The sequence below is a fragment of the Pomacea canaliculata genome, linkage group LG7 (genome assembly GCF_003073045.1).
Source record: "Pomacea canaliculata isolate SZHN2017 linkage group LG7, ASM307304v1, whole genome shotgun sequence".
NCBI classification, from domain to species: domain Eukaryota; kingdom Metazoa; phylum Mollusca; class Gastropoda; order Architaenioglossa; family Ampullariidae; genus Pomacea; species Pomacea canaliculata.
The window spans coordinates 15091743-15107042 of record NC_037596.1 but is presented as its reverse complement, the minus strand read 5'-3'; the positions used below and the strand labels follow the sequence as shown (position 1 = coordinate 15107042).

The following is a 15300-nucleotide window of genomic DNA, read 5'->3' as shown; positions in this document are numbered from 1 at the left end:
TTCCCTCCCACCCACTCTTTCATTCTTTCTCTCTCTCTCTCACACATAAAAGACCTGATTAAATTACAACGATATAAAACCTGCCTTGTGCAGTACATATTCTAATACTCACTCTATATCGTAGTCATGCGGTTGGAAAAAAATATGAGAAAATATTAAAAGAAGCACGTGTTCTACCACGTACACTAAGATGACAGAACCCATGACCTTTCTAGATACTGGTAAGATTTTCTGAAAATTATATAAACAGTGTGGATTTGTATTATGCTTAACTGAAACCAAGAGTCTAACACACAAATAACACCTACATCCACTGCAGCTGATGATACCAGAAATGCTGGGGAACTGAAAGGTGACATTAGAAATTAAGTTCTGGACGGTTTTGAAGATTTAAACGTTTCTTCCACTTAAGTCTGTTATCAGATTACAGTGTTTGCAATGCCCTGTGTCCTTGTCAATAGTAACATTACTGACAGCTTGAACCCATCACCCATTTTCGGCTGCACAACTCAAGTCGTCACACAGCCAAGTGAGGAAATAATACTAGTTGAAACAACCTTTACTCGAGCAAACGCTACAGTTCTCGTGTTCTGTATTTAACTACAAAAAACACAAAATCAAAGTTTCGAAGTTTGCCTATGCATGACTGGTAAATTATCCCTTTGCATTATCAGTGACGTGTGTCCAATTTGTCTGAGAAAGTCAAAGGCAGTGGAAGACAAGCTTGTTGTTCCATAGAAAAGATCAGACACGGTGCACATACATAACTGCTTGTTTCTTTTATTTTATCAGAGCTAAACGGTAACAGATGACAATGGTTTTCTAAACTGATAACATTTTTCTTCTTTTCTTCCCCCAAGCACACTCCATGCAAAAAAAAAAAAAAAATCAAATAAATTAAAGGAATCAGTTTCTGTTAAAGTGTACAGTCCTGTGTACTTTAGTCATGTCATCGTTTGTCTGGCAATTGCCATCGTTCAGTAAAGAAACACGAAAATGATAGGATTCAAAATTAGCTTCGTATTTAGTGACAAACCTGGTAATTACGATGCGGAAGGCCGAGAATTAATACGATGCTATTAAGTTTGCAAGACCCACATGCTCTGCCCAGTGATTCATCTAAACGTGAGACAACAGAAAACATCAAGATGGACAGACAGCTTTTTCTTTGGTGGCTGTTGAGTTTTTCATGCTGTATAACGACTGGAAAAAGTAGCATGCTCGGATGTGAGTCGTCGTCGATATCATCATCATGTCATATTTTATCGTTCATATACTGATATATATATATATATCCGCTTCCTCTGTATTTCATTTCATTTTCATGATGCATTTATCCTTCATAGCGTTAAGTAATGTATTCCTTTTTTCTCTCTTTTGTCATTTTTAATCCAGACTGTAGTTGAAGTTTAAAACGAACTATCTTCCTAAGATTTCTAAAATAAATAATAAACTTAAGACCCATTTAATTTGTCCTCTCAAATATTTCGTCTAAGGAACTGATATGATAAACTGTTTTTTGCAGGTACCTTACTAACAAACATTTATATTTTGCAGGTGCATCAACTGATGCAAAACACACATCGTACGAAGAGGTTTCAGTGAAAGAGAACACATCAGCCGTCTTCAGCCATAAATTTACTCCAGCAACCAGCGAGACTTTTGAAGACTCGAGCTTTAATGTTGAAATAAAATTGTGTGAAAAGGAAACATACCACATTGTTTGCTGGTGCCGTTGGATGTCTGATAGTAATGGTGTGTGTAAAAATCAAACAATTTCTTCAGTCTGCGAGGCCGACAAATCAGAAATGCGCTTTACCTTGTTTGTAAAGCGAACCTACAGGGACATCATGTGGGAGCTCTTCAGACAGAACTCTACTCCACTTGTACTTAAATACTCAAAGCTGCAAGTGACCTGTACGTATGACAAAATTTTTATATTAAAAGTATGTTGATTTTTAGTAGCGTTAATAGACTTTTTGCTTGGTAAGCTTCTTATATCTCTTATTCAGTCACAATAAGATAATGCAACAATACAGAATATTTGTGAATAACCCTGTAGATAGAATTTAGAATTTGTCAGTCTTTCTTTGTATTTTGCCTATCTCTTTTTCCATTTCTTTCTTTATCTTTGCATACTCTGTGTGTGCGCGCGTGCTCGTGCGGAAACGAGATTAAAAGGAAAAAGTGTGCTTATCGCGTGTAGTACTTCTTTTTGAATGGTTTACACAGAGAAAAAATATACAATCGGTAGGATTACTATTTTTTTACACACTGCACGCTCCTGAAAATCTGAATTATACTCCTGCTGTATTCTTTTGTTTCTTAATAACTATTAGAAATTACTTAGAATGAACATTAAAGAATCAGGGTCTATTAATTTCTGGTACATTATTCGATTTTCTATTGTTACGACAGATCCGGCAACAATCACAGCGCTGCGTTTGAATGGCCGAGATGTTAATGGGACTGAGTATGTTGCCGAGAACCAGGAGTCCAGCATCTCGTGTTCCTTTATTAATGGAAACCCTGCAGTTAGCATTCGCTTAGTGGATGGCAAAGGGAGCACACTCAGCTCGACAAGACAAAAAGAGGGACCACTCGTGCTGTCGCGAGATTTTAACTGCAACGATGTGAGGCTGACCATCGGATGTGAGGCGCCGGGGTCGGAGCTAAACCGATATGTGACCATTCTTGTCAAATGTAAGCTCTATACCATGTAATTAGTAGTCACTATCATGATCATCTGGATGAAAATAATCATAATCCACCACGACATTGCATTCTAAATGTTCCTCTATTTTTGTTTTCAGGTTTGCCTGAGTTGTCCCCCATATCTAAGCAAGTCTTAGATTTAGCGAGAATCGTAGGTGAAAAAATAACATTTCGAATGAAATCCTACACAAGCAATATAAGAAAATGTCGGATGACCAAGATGCCTCCGCAGCCCATCACGAAGGAAGTGGCATGTAGCCTGAGTGGAAGTGTCCCGGAGTTTAATTTGACATTAAATCTTTCGACTGAATCATGGATTGGACAAGGGATTTGGATGCTACATGTCATAACAGAGATAGGAAATTCCAACATAAGCTTTGGCCTCATCGACAGCTCAGGTCAGTGTGAATATTGTTAACACAAGTTTATTAACTCGGTTATGTGCACCATTTTAAACTTTATTAGTTTCTCGATCTAATTCAGCCCGTCTAATCACCCAATCTACACTTCAAAGACCAAAATAAAGTTTGGAAACTGGTTTCTTTCATACTTGTGCCATATATACTAGTTTATAAAGATTTTACTAAATAAAAATGCATTTCACTTAGGCACTTTTTCATGATTGTACCAAAGTTTAAAATTCCACTTAATGAAGTGTTGTTTTTTCGGGGGATGGGGATTTTATGCCACTTATCACTTTGGAGTTAATGTTTTTAATGGATTTTATGCACAAAATTACAGCCTTTTAGCATTAAGTAACATTACGAGTTACAAGCAAGTTACTTATTCCCCTTTAATTATAAAATGGGTTCAGCTCTGATATTAGCAATACACTAATGGCTCTGTAGATAAACTAATCTCAGGATCTTCTGAGGTATATTACTATGATAAATGATTATCAGTGAACCACACAAAACAAAAAACAAAGATGGGTAAACCAGATAGTTTTGATAGCCTCTTACATAAATATTTTTACAAAGATACTTATACACCTGCACACACATTCGATTGGATGCACTTTTCTTTTTTGTGTGTTGATATTAAAAAATTTAGTAAAATCCCTTAGTTTATCAAATAATTAAACACGAGCATATTTTAATTTGTCAATGATAATATACAGTTAACGGTCGGAAGCCTGAATTGATTGATGGTAAGTAATCAGTTTGTAATTTATTATTTTTTTTTACATTTAGGCATGCATGAACTAATTTACACACAATAATAATAATAATAATAATAATAATAATAATAATAATAATAATAATAATAATAATTAGGATTTACAAAAAGCGCCTTTCCAAAATTTTGCTCAGAACATTTTACATAGATCATACATAGTCTAAATATGACCCCCTGAAATGAACTTGAGGTGAGCCCTGCTGCACGATGGATAGTTTTGCTAGCTATTTACAACACATTCAATAAAGATACCTCAGTACCAATTAAAAGAATATACTCAAACAAAAGAGTAAAGATATATAAAAGAGTAGTTTCCAAGTATTTACATAATCTGAAAACTTATCTTTCTGGTGTTTCGTCCTGTTAGTGTTCTCACAAAAGTAATTCCATTGTTTGCTGTTCACAAGTTAGAGCTCCCAAATTCCACGTTCACTGTTCACACGTTTTTAACAGTATGCAATTTGGAAAATCTCAACTTTCCGACTTAAGACTCATTTTATCGTTATGGGTCACAAATCATTAACAACTATTCACCAATATTTGCATAAAACAAGCAGGAACATTTCTACACACACACACACACACTCATACAAAAAGTAAATACAGACACATGTTATGCACGTTCAAGAAGTTTGGATTTAATGGATTTAATCTTAAAGACAATTAGAGTGACAAAGACTAATGGATAATAATGCGTTCCATGTTGATGCGGCTTGGTAGGAGTCAGAACTCTGTCCATACGCATGCACATAAGCACAGACAGTTAATCATGCATTTACATGAACGTGCAATGTTTGCGCTTACGATCCATGCATAAATATATAAATACAGTAGAACTGCATAATGAACTTATACACATGGGAATAATTTGCATATCACAGACATCCAGAAATGAAAAGATAAGTCATACATATCTAAACATATATATATACAACAATACATGCATATATACATAATGCACACTTATCTATTTAACATAAATGCATAACTGTCATAACATACAAGCAATGATACACATATGCATATGTACATGTGGTCTATGTTAAACAGAGTTAAGGACAATATTTATATGGTTCTTTTATTAACATTTGGTTGTTGATTTTTTATTATTTAATATTATTATAGGATACCTTCCACACTTCGCACATATAAGTGATTACTTCACACAGCTTTGTGCACCTGCAGTAATGTATGACTGACTAAAGCTGGTTGTAGAAGAGATGAGTAGATCATGTCTCCCTATTAACTTCTTCGAAAGTTTAACGTCACAGATTAGATACAGTTGTTTTTGGCATAAGGGTCGTAGCCTAAATAACAACATGAAAAAGACTACACAATCATATGCAGTTATATAATGTTGTTTACAGGTCATACATTATCTTAAAAAATATGAATAGGTTTCAAAAAATGTTGTGAACACAATGAGGAAAGAACAAGAAGAAACGAAAACTAGAAAAGCAGTCTGTTTACTTAATACAAATGAAAGCTCGTGTACTTTAAAAAATGAAACGTATATCTGGTTTTCCAAATATTTATGTGATGAAATATCATTAAAATTAGTGACTGCTGAGTTATTGCTGTCTGACTCACTGAAACTTGGCCTCTGATTGTGAGGTAAGCTTTTTAGACGTAATTCATTTTATCGCTAACCTGTTCTACCTGTTTAAAAAACTTTCGAGAAATTGTTAACGCCTTAATAGTCACTTTAACCTTTCAAGTTTTGATTCCTAGCCAAAACTTCTTTACATACATCACTTGATTTTTAAGTAGGTCAGATAATTACCTTTTAATCTACACTTATCATGCTTGTACCTTTGATTAGAAAGCTATAATCACATGTTGTTGCTCCGTAAATTATCTAGCTACGAAACAAAATATTCGTACCCGAGTCCTGACTTGCACTGTACCATGGGCGGGAGTTGTTGACAATGCCAGTCTTTTTCTCTCTGCCGAAGTGCTTCTGTAATTTCTTAGCAACACTGTATTCTCCACATGTTTACGCCTTATAGACGACCTTGGGGACATTCACCATGTAAGCTCGCCTCATAATTCTGTTTTTTCCTATATCGTTACTTGTTGTAGTCGTAGGTTGTGTGTAAGGTGGTGGTGGTGGTGGTGGTGGGTGGGGGTGGGTGCGCGTATGCGTGTGTGCAAACAGACCTTGCTGCTCCACCTTTTGAATAAGATACAATTCGTTGATTTTTACAACCCTAAAGATCAAAACCTTTATATAATTAATACAGCTTGATCAACTAGGACTTGCCTGCTTTCAAACATAACAAAATAACTGATTGCTTGATTTTTTAACAGCTGTTAAAGGAAAGGAATTCATACTAAAACAAATTTTGAATGTACCAGTAGTTTTCTCCCTCTTGTATTCATTTTTTAAAGCATAGCATGTGTTGTTCGACACTACCCTAGCAGAACAGCTTCACGCCGATCGGTGTGAAACGTTAGTAAAGATGTTTCAGTAGTGATGTTTTGATAGCACTTTTTACATGGATATTTCAATACAGCACTCTTAACGTTAATCGCTTTAGATATTTTTCATTCTAGGATGTCTGTACTATTTTTTCTTAGGAATTCATTATTGTAGGCGGACAATGCAACACATATAATTTTACCTTTAAGAGTAGATCCATAATTTGCTTGTGATACACGAACTTTCTGGGTTACAATTCATCAGAACATCTTAATCTTTAAAGGCACTGAGGGATGGTTGGAGCCGAAAACAAATTATGAAGGACTCCATATTACAAATCAATCTTATGGCTGCAGCCCATAGTGATATTGTATGGACTGTTTAATGCTAAATGGTTTACGGCTTAACAAAAAGTCGTCACTGAGCTGAATAGCTACATGTCCAGGTGTATTATAAAGCTGGTCGTCGTATATCTTCCTCTCGGATATCAGCCACTCTGAACTATGTGACAGATAGTGTTCTGAACCACAAGGTCATCGCTGCTTCAAGCAAATGGCGTAATATTCTGTAAACGTGTCGACCACGTCAAAGTGCTTCCAAATTAATGGCTTCATCGATAAATTTTAAAGCAAAATATATTAATGCTCCAGACCCTTGAGATATTGCTCTATCAAAACCTCGAAGCGTTCCGACCTCGTCTCTAAAACGCAGTTTGTTTACTTGAAAACCTTTGCAGTTAAGACTCTACTGGAGCAGCTTTGATAATGTCTACTGTTGTGTAAAGTTACGGCTCTGTTTACTACCCTGCTTATCCCCTGACCCGAGCACCGAATGTATATATTATTTACCATGGGGACGGCTAAACATTGAAGCCAGTGTCTAGTACTGTTGTCTGACCGGTTTGCTCTGTACGGACTTTCTTAAGCTCTCTTTATCTGACGCTTTAGAGTACTATAATATATTCGTTCCCCTGGTAACGTCTCTCGTTTAGGCAGCTAACTGCTATTTGTATAAACTGTAAGTGTTACATGATGGACAAACATTCAGCTATTTCTGCAAATTACATTTCGTTCTTTAAATAATCTCCAAAATACCTTAATTTATAAACTAAATCAGGCATTGAAAAGTGTAATTTAAAACGAAACATTATCTGTGAAGTGCTGGATTTTGTTTATATTAATTTATAATAATGCACATGTCAATCCAGCCTACAAGGAAAATTCTTATAAGTTTTTCAGAGAGCTTATAAAAGAGGAAGCCACCCAGTAAAAATGATTAGTAAACTGACAGCAATTTTTTAATGACAGCAATTTTTAGTGAACATAGTTTTTTTTAATAGTAGGCTAATTTCCCCCTACTTTTTTTTAAAAAAAATATAGGTATGCTAGAAAGAAACTTACAACGGTCGGGGACAGTTTACATGCAGTCATGTTTAAGACCCATGACAGGCTTAGGCCGAATTTTGTAGAGAGCGGTAAAAACATCTTCATTTTTTTTAGCGCAATGTCGTCCTAGACATCTTCTACGTCTTAGATGTCACCTAAGCATCATTTCTTTATTATGGCGTTTTACACAGAAAACGCTAAAGTACCGGGAAAAAAAGCGTAGTGACGCAGAGAAGGCAAATAAACCTTTAGGCTTAGGCCTAAAAGTGTTGAAACCAAGAACAGTCAAACGATAACTGTAGAATACATTCCTTCGATAGCAAACGACTTTAGATAAGGATTACTAGTAAACTAACATGAACTTGCAGGGATAATACATAAAAGTGGACTTAGGTGGCTTACCTATTGACATAAAGACCGAGGATTGTACTTGTATACGATATGCTACGCAACACATCAACGTGTTGGAAATGGAGTATTGTAAATGTCAACAAAGAACGACGGTCGACACTTGGTAAGCTTCAAACATACTGTATTTTTTATAGTATTTATGTATACGAATAGGACGTGTGTTCTACTATTTTTTACTCACATTGTTACATAAACATTTGGTCAGTGTCACATTCATCTTTATATATATATATGGCATTGGCCTGTTAATGTGTAAAAGTGTATAGCAATCATAACTATTAGCAATGAATATTTAATTTTCGTCTAAAATTTAAAATTTACAGACTGAATTTGAATAAAAAAAAATTTTTCTTGATTATTGTCTAACATACAGATTGATCATCATAAAATGGACCACACTGATCAAGAAACAGTGGGTCGATCTAGCAAAAGAAAGCAACGTGAAAGGTGGACATCAATTATTGACTTCGTGTACACTGTTTCAGACAGCCTTTTTAATAGGATACGACTCCCAGGTATATCTATATATATATATAGACACACACATCTGTTTTAACTTTTTATTCGAAAATATGTAGTGGCTTTGCAGCAGCCATCTTTGTGTGTTACACGTTATCAATTAGAGATCAAGCATACTTTTTTCTATTAATGTATGTGTCCCAGTGATAATATCAATAACTATTAGATGCGGTATTTTATACATATACCACCTTTTTAGATGGCTCTTTTTACAGTAAAACTTAACTATACTGTCATTATACATCTTATATGCATCATTAAACTACCTTAATCAATATACATTGCTCAGTAAGAAAGTGGTAGGTAAAGGTTCAACGTTTGATATTTTATAAGGATATAAATATCTTTATGTTTAGACACAAAATTAAGCTTTTATTATTTTATCTAATTTAAGATGTCAAAAAGTTATCGAGTGCAGAGTTTGATATCGAACCATCTACAGAGGGAATAAGATCCATTGTGATCCGAGGCACTCGCAGTCAATGTCGAGAAGCTGTTCGACTTATTACTGAAATGACAGGCGAACAGGTTGGTTTTACCATTCTTAAAGGCAATAAATATATTCATGCAGTCTGTAATCTTCAATGTTTTAATTAACAAAAACATTATTACACCAAAAGTTGCTTAAATCAGATAATATCTCATATAACCTAGAGGACAAGTAGTAGCCGCTCCATAAGGAAGAGGTGTTTGAATAACACATTGCCAATCAACAATACCATAAGAACAAAGATTTGGATGTCTTAAGATCGCTGACAAAACCTTTTGCATGCCTATCATTAAGTAGAATTTCAGATACTTTTAAAAATTCTTTTTACATTATCTGAATGTCACTTTTGGCCATCCAAAAAACATTTTAGTTAGTGTAAACAACCCAACTGACGTTGAATTTGTCTTTTACTGGTAGACGTATGTAGAGACAAATTGATGAGATGGACAACACATTCTTTATATCTACAAAAATAGTATTTTCTTTTATTATCTACACTTTGTGCACTAATTTTCCAGGATGCCATCAGAATAGACGCGAAGAGATATTGGCTTCAATGGGTTGAAGAAGCATTTCCTCACTATGAAACTAAGACATACTTCCTACCGCCAGTCTACATTGCTCGAGTGCCTATGACAAAGCAAACAGTAGCAGGTCAAGATGTCTTTGTTCTCCATAGCCAAAAACAGGTGACAGATTATTCAGCGACCTTTCCACGTGCTTCTGCCCAGGAAAGTGATGTGGGTTTTGACGAAGCCTTACAGCGAGTGCTGCTTACTTTGAAGACATTCTCGATGAAACAAAGAGAAACATTTATATGTCTAAGTCAGTTTTCGTTTGGATCATATCTAGGAGAACAGCGTTTTGCTAAGGCAGCTGCCCAATTGCCGTTACCCAGCAACCTGCCCAAAACACTGCCATGGAGCTGGAGGCAAGGTGACTTTAATGTTCTTCTCATTCACAAAAACTACGGTTTTGTTATTTGCGAGGTGAAGGCTGTTAGCTACAACACCGTAGCAGAGGAGCAAGAAAAACAGGTGGCAAGAGTGACAAAGAAACTGAAAGAAGCTGCAGAACATTTAAAGAAAGCAGAAGCCATGTTGAAACATCTGGTGTCTGATATAGCTACTGGCATTCGAATCACCACAACAATTGCATGCCCAAATATTACCACCCACCAAATGCAGCAAATAATTTTTCAGAATCCAAAGCTGGAACAGGTTAGGAGCAAATTCTTATTTTTAAAGAAAAAGAAATTGCATACCGTCTACCTTGTCTTAGTAATTTATGAAGCACACCTAAAGATGTAACTCTGTTTTCGTTAAAAATTTAGATGCATTAAGCAGTCTGCATTGGGAGGAAACTTCAAACCGTGTTTGGAAATATGTCACACGATTTTTTTGTTAAATATGAAAAGGAAAACCGTTGTTACTAAGGGAAATAGGCATGCTAAGATCTCAATGACTTCGATGGCTTATGATCGTAAAGCTGATAATCCATATTCAGAGAAAACTGCCAGAAGGAAGGAGCTAAAAACGAGGACATATAACTAAATAATCTTTTATTTTCTGATTGCTATTTATCTGATTGTCATTTAATTTTCATTTCAGGATCTATGTGAATGCTTACAGATGGAGGATTCTTCGAACATTAGCCGCATGTTTCTTTGTTCTGATCGTTTATGCTTACCACAACAAGAGAGAGATGAGAAAACGTCTCAAAGCATCGGATATCAGGAAATGGAGATAAACCAGTGGTGGCAAGAACATGTGGTTGAACTAGGATATGATTTACAATTAAGCAGCGAACCCGACTTGTATAAGACACTGATAGCTAGGTAAAACATACACCATCAGAACATGTTGTGCTGTAGCTAGCGATCTATTGATGCTGTTGTAACAAAAATGCAGTTAAATCTTCACTTCGTCGCTTTTTACGCATTTGCATAATACAAAAACGAATATGACATTGCTGTAAAAGTGGTAAGATTGGATGTAAATGATAAACAATAAATATGTAGTAGTAATTAATAGTCATTCGTACTGTATTTAACTTTTTAGGTTAATTTATAAATATAAAATTTCGGTATTTTGATATATCAGGTTTTGCGGACCAGCGTCTACAGTGACTGTTCCCAGTATAAATGCGCCTCGTGTTTCCATTAAAACCTGGGACCAGGCAGTGGCCCACGTGGGATACTGTTACACGGCTCATATCACACTGTTCCCTGAGCAGATTGATCTGCTTGTCAACGGCCCTCCAAAGGTGTTCATTGCTGGCCCACCTGGCACAGGAAAAAGTGTTGTATTGCTCCTAAAAGCCGTGAACTGGTTACTAGAGGGCAACAATGTCTACGTCTTGAGCACGTGGGACCGAAGTCTTGCAGCATCATTTATGCTATTTTATCTGCTACAGGATATACTTTGTAAGCAAAATACAGAATCTTCTGCATGTGGACAAGTACACATAATAAAGAAGAATTTCAAAGGCAACAAGGATGTAGAAAACACTCTGGACGAGCTTGAAAAGATGGCTAGAGATAAACCATTGCACGTCATCGCCGACGAAGTAGGTCCTGATTTAGAGTAAGTGAGGCTAAATTTTCACTTTTCCAGAAGTTCGTATAGCAGAGGATTTGACAATGACCCCACACAATAGCGAAAGAGAGAAAGACTTTCTGGCTGCTTTAACACTCTTTAAACTTTTATTATTTGTCATGTGTGTTTGTATATATATATATAAGAGCTTCAGAGAGCTCATAGTTTGTGAGATTTTGTCTGTTATGTATTAAAGTATTAGTGGAACAACACGTAAACATTACCAATTCGGTGAAATGTCGAAACCAACTTTTTCATCTTCTTGTCAAAACAGGTTCGAGGACTATGCATTTTCTGATTTCTGCGCCAGTCTAGTGGATCGTTTGAAGGGAAAAAAGGATAGCGTTGATTTGTACCTGTGGGCTGCAAGTTACAACTATAAACCCGCACCTGATGAGGGATGGAAACTCGAAACATTCACCAGACCACTTCGTTCTCCACCGCCTGTAATCCGTGAAATTAGTTTGGCAGCGGAAATAAAACGTGGGTGTGTTGTTAGGTACACCCAACGGGGTGTAGCAGACCATGCAGACGGTCCTCCCGTAAAATGGGTGTATCACCAAGAGCAGAACCATAACTCACCAAGAGTTGAAGACTGCAATCGTTGTGGGAAGAAAGTGGCAAAATTCTTAATAAATGATCTACAGGTTGGGGATTTTACGACTTGTAAGTACACGATTATTTAAATGCTGAAAAGGAGTTTTGTGAATTGTAAACTATTAAATGATTTATGTAAGTACGGCATTTCTAATAATGGTATACAGTATAATATCAACCCTCTCAAAAGAAGGGGGCTGCTCCGATCTATTTATGGAGAAGTACCTCTAACTGATATAAATAGATAAGCTTAACAACTTCCAAATAATAAGTTGATGTAAACAGATTCTATTAAACTGGCAAATCAGAAGCTATGTGCAGAAAAAATACACTTATTACATTTACAATATTATCAATTATTCTGATTTTTCTTTCTGTTGCATTTCTTAACTATCTATCCTTGAAAAGCAGTTAATCTTTTGTTAATATGTATATTAGGGGACATTTCTATAAGTACAGAATAGGTAAAACTCAAAACCCATGCAAAAAAGGTGGCATTTCAACTTTTTAAATTTTACTTGAAGTGCTTTATGGAGCCCTATGCTTTATACCATGTACGTTAATTAAGTAATTATAGAAATCATAATTCATAAAAATTAATGGGCAGCTTATTAATATTATTCCGCATGTTTAGTTCTTCTATTTTGGATTAATAGATGTAATTAGCCAAAATATATATTTACTTAAGTAAAATTCAAATGTGTTTGTAAGAAAAAATGCTTGTGGATGTATTTAAATGGGTGTCATCAGTATTTATAGGAATCCACTTCTACGTTTTTCTCGAACACATCTATTTAAATTACATGTTATTCAAGGATGAAATTTATTTGCCTTGTGATAATTTACCCCATATATTTTTACAGTGAGTAATCATTCGCCTTTCAACACAGAAAGTTTCTCAAGTAGCAGCAGGGCTCAGCCAGTCTTGCAGTACAAAGACGTGCTGTTTCTGTCTTGGGTTGAACTTCGAGAAGATGCTGGTATACTGAAGGCTCTGTCAACATACAAAGTTCCAGTCCGAGTGATGAGTGATTCTGAGGAAGATTTGTCGGACGTGGCTACAGCCAGCAGTAACGTGGTGTGGGTGGCGCGACATCAGCTTGTTCGTGGCTTAGAGAGAAAAGTTGTCGTGTGTCTGGATAACTACGACGACAGTGGCGGCACGTATGCGTCCACAAGACTATATGCCATGTCCAGGTGCACGTCACAGTTAGTGGTGGTCTGTCCTGCACCAGACGATGACCAGGATTCGGAAAAAGGCTAAGGTCTTCAAAATCTTTTATAACCCCATATTTGACCAAGGATAACTTTTTTTGTTTTAGCAGAGGCTTGAAACAATATACGGCTGACATAAATTCAAAGACTTCTAACATGTATACTACTCAGCTCACCATCGCTATTATAAACGTGTAATTGTTGTTACTCGTGATCACGTTCATTCTAATCGTCAAATTACTGCAGGATGGACAAAACTACTACCAAGTTATAAAAGACAAACCTAGAAGAGAAATGGAGCAACAAACAACAATAACTGAATTTCATGAATCTGCCGATGTAGACAAACAGGCGAAACAAGAGAAGAAAAAAAAGTTAAAGAAGGGGGTAGAAGATTGCAAACAGTAAATTTACTGTGTTGAGCAACTATTATGGAAGAACCCCCTCCTTTAGTGTACGCTTAAAGATTTGAAGGTAGATGACCGATATGGAAGGGGAGAGAAGTGATTTTGTGTTGTTGTTCTGGTGACAGGTGTAGTTGGAATACGATTGCTAGACGAAGAGCCGAGTTGTTCGGCTTGGATATAGATGAAGCGAAGAGCAGAAATATGGTCAGGGTGAGATTCTGCAAAGAAATTAAAACACAGCAGAGACAGCTTGTACTAAATGCGAACACGGATGAATTGCCAGTGCAGAAAAAAAGGAAAAGGTTGACATGGTGCAGACGTAAAGCAGAGTTCTGTTTTTTCTGGAGCTTATGAATGAGGTATGCGGGGCAGCCTGCAAGCATGGAGTAACAGTACTCTATCTTAGATAGAATACACTCACAGACAATACCGTTGGCAACGTTTGTATAGACTATAGAGAATGTGCAATGTTTGTAGAGGGATGGCGCAACTATCACGTAGCTCATCATTAGCAGACAACTGTAACTTGCCTACCAAGGGTCATGCCAGCACTGACAATAGTCTTACATTTCTGACCACCATGACCAGTGTCTTGGTTAAATCTCGGTTAACGTCGCAAAATCAGGTTTCTGTAGTGCAGACAGTGAAGCGAGAAGCACTCGGAGCTACAGAAATACAGTTGACTGTACAGTTGTCTGACTGGATGGGATCATATAAATGTCTTTTTAAATGTACAAACTTTTCCCTTGTTCACAGAATCCGCATATGCACTTGAGCTTGTGTTCATAAAAGTGTAAAAAATATTTCTAGTATTTTCATCGAACATCTCAGCATTGAAAATATATAATCATATTTTGGAAAACATTTCATTGATTATAAAACATATTACAAGTACGTGTTTTGCCTCTATAAGTAAGAAAATATCAGACCATTTTAGAAATAGAAATTTCTGTAAAATTAATGAGTGCAATTCTGTATCTCCTTTAAAAATAATTATCATAGCATTACAAATTGCTATAGAAGCCAAGAAAAAAGTTTTGATTGACTTCTGTTTGTTTATACCTATGTTATTAACATAAGATCACTGAAGGGTATATGCTGTCCTATCTTTTGTTTGCTTGTCTTAAATTATCAGGTCTATTTTAATGAGGGGTTTTTCGTTCTAAAGACAAAGATTAAACTGTTAATGTTTTAATTGGAAACGACATAAAGGTAGGGATGATGAATATATGAATCGACAATCTCACTAAAATGATTGAAAGAAGGGAGAGGCTTTACATTTATGTGAATGTCAATTTTGTCAATTAAGTCCCTATCAATGATTAGATTCAAGTTTCTTTCATGTTACTGTTGTAATGGGTTT

General features: G+C 35.9%; 2 protein-coding genes across 2 annotated transcripts; both read left to right on the top strand.

Annotated features, from left to right (window-relative positions):
- The first annotated feature begins 190 nt into the window (after window positions 1–190).
- LOC112567452 lies at window positions 191–3464 on the top strand. Its single transcript, XM_025244141.1, has 5 exons — window positions 191–221; window positions 1558–1917; window positions 2419–2703; window positions 2814–3113; window positions 3457–3464. The coding sequence occupies exons 1-5, from the start codon at window positions 191–193 to the stop codon at window positions 3462–3464; spliced, it is 984 nt and encodes a 327-aa protein (XP_025099926.1).
- Window positions 3465–7930: 4466 nt separating this feature from the next.
- LOC112567906 lies at window positions 7931–13804 on the top strand. The gene is made up of 8 exons (XM_025244786.1): window positions 7931–8215; window positions 8486–8627; window positions 9026–9159; window positions 9640–10341; window positions 10732–10958; window positions 11224–11706; window positions 11993–12384; window positions 13179–13804. Exons 1-8 carry the CDS (start codon window positions 8186–8188, stop codon window positions 13577–13579), a joined length of 2511 nt encoding a protein of 836 aa, XP_025100571.1. The 5' UTR covers window positions 7931–8185; the 3' UTR covers window positions 13580–13804.
- The last annotated feature ends 1496 nt before the right edge of the window (window positions 13805–15300 follow it).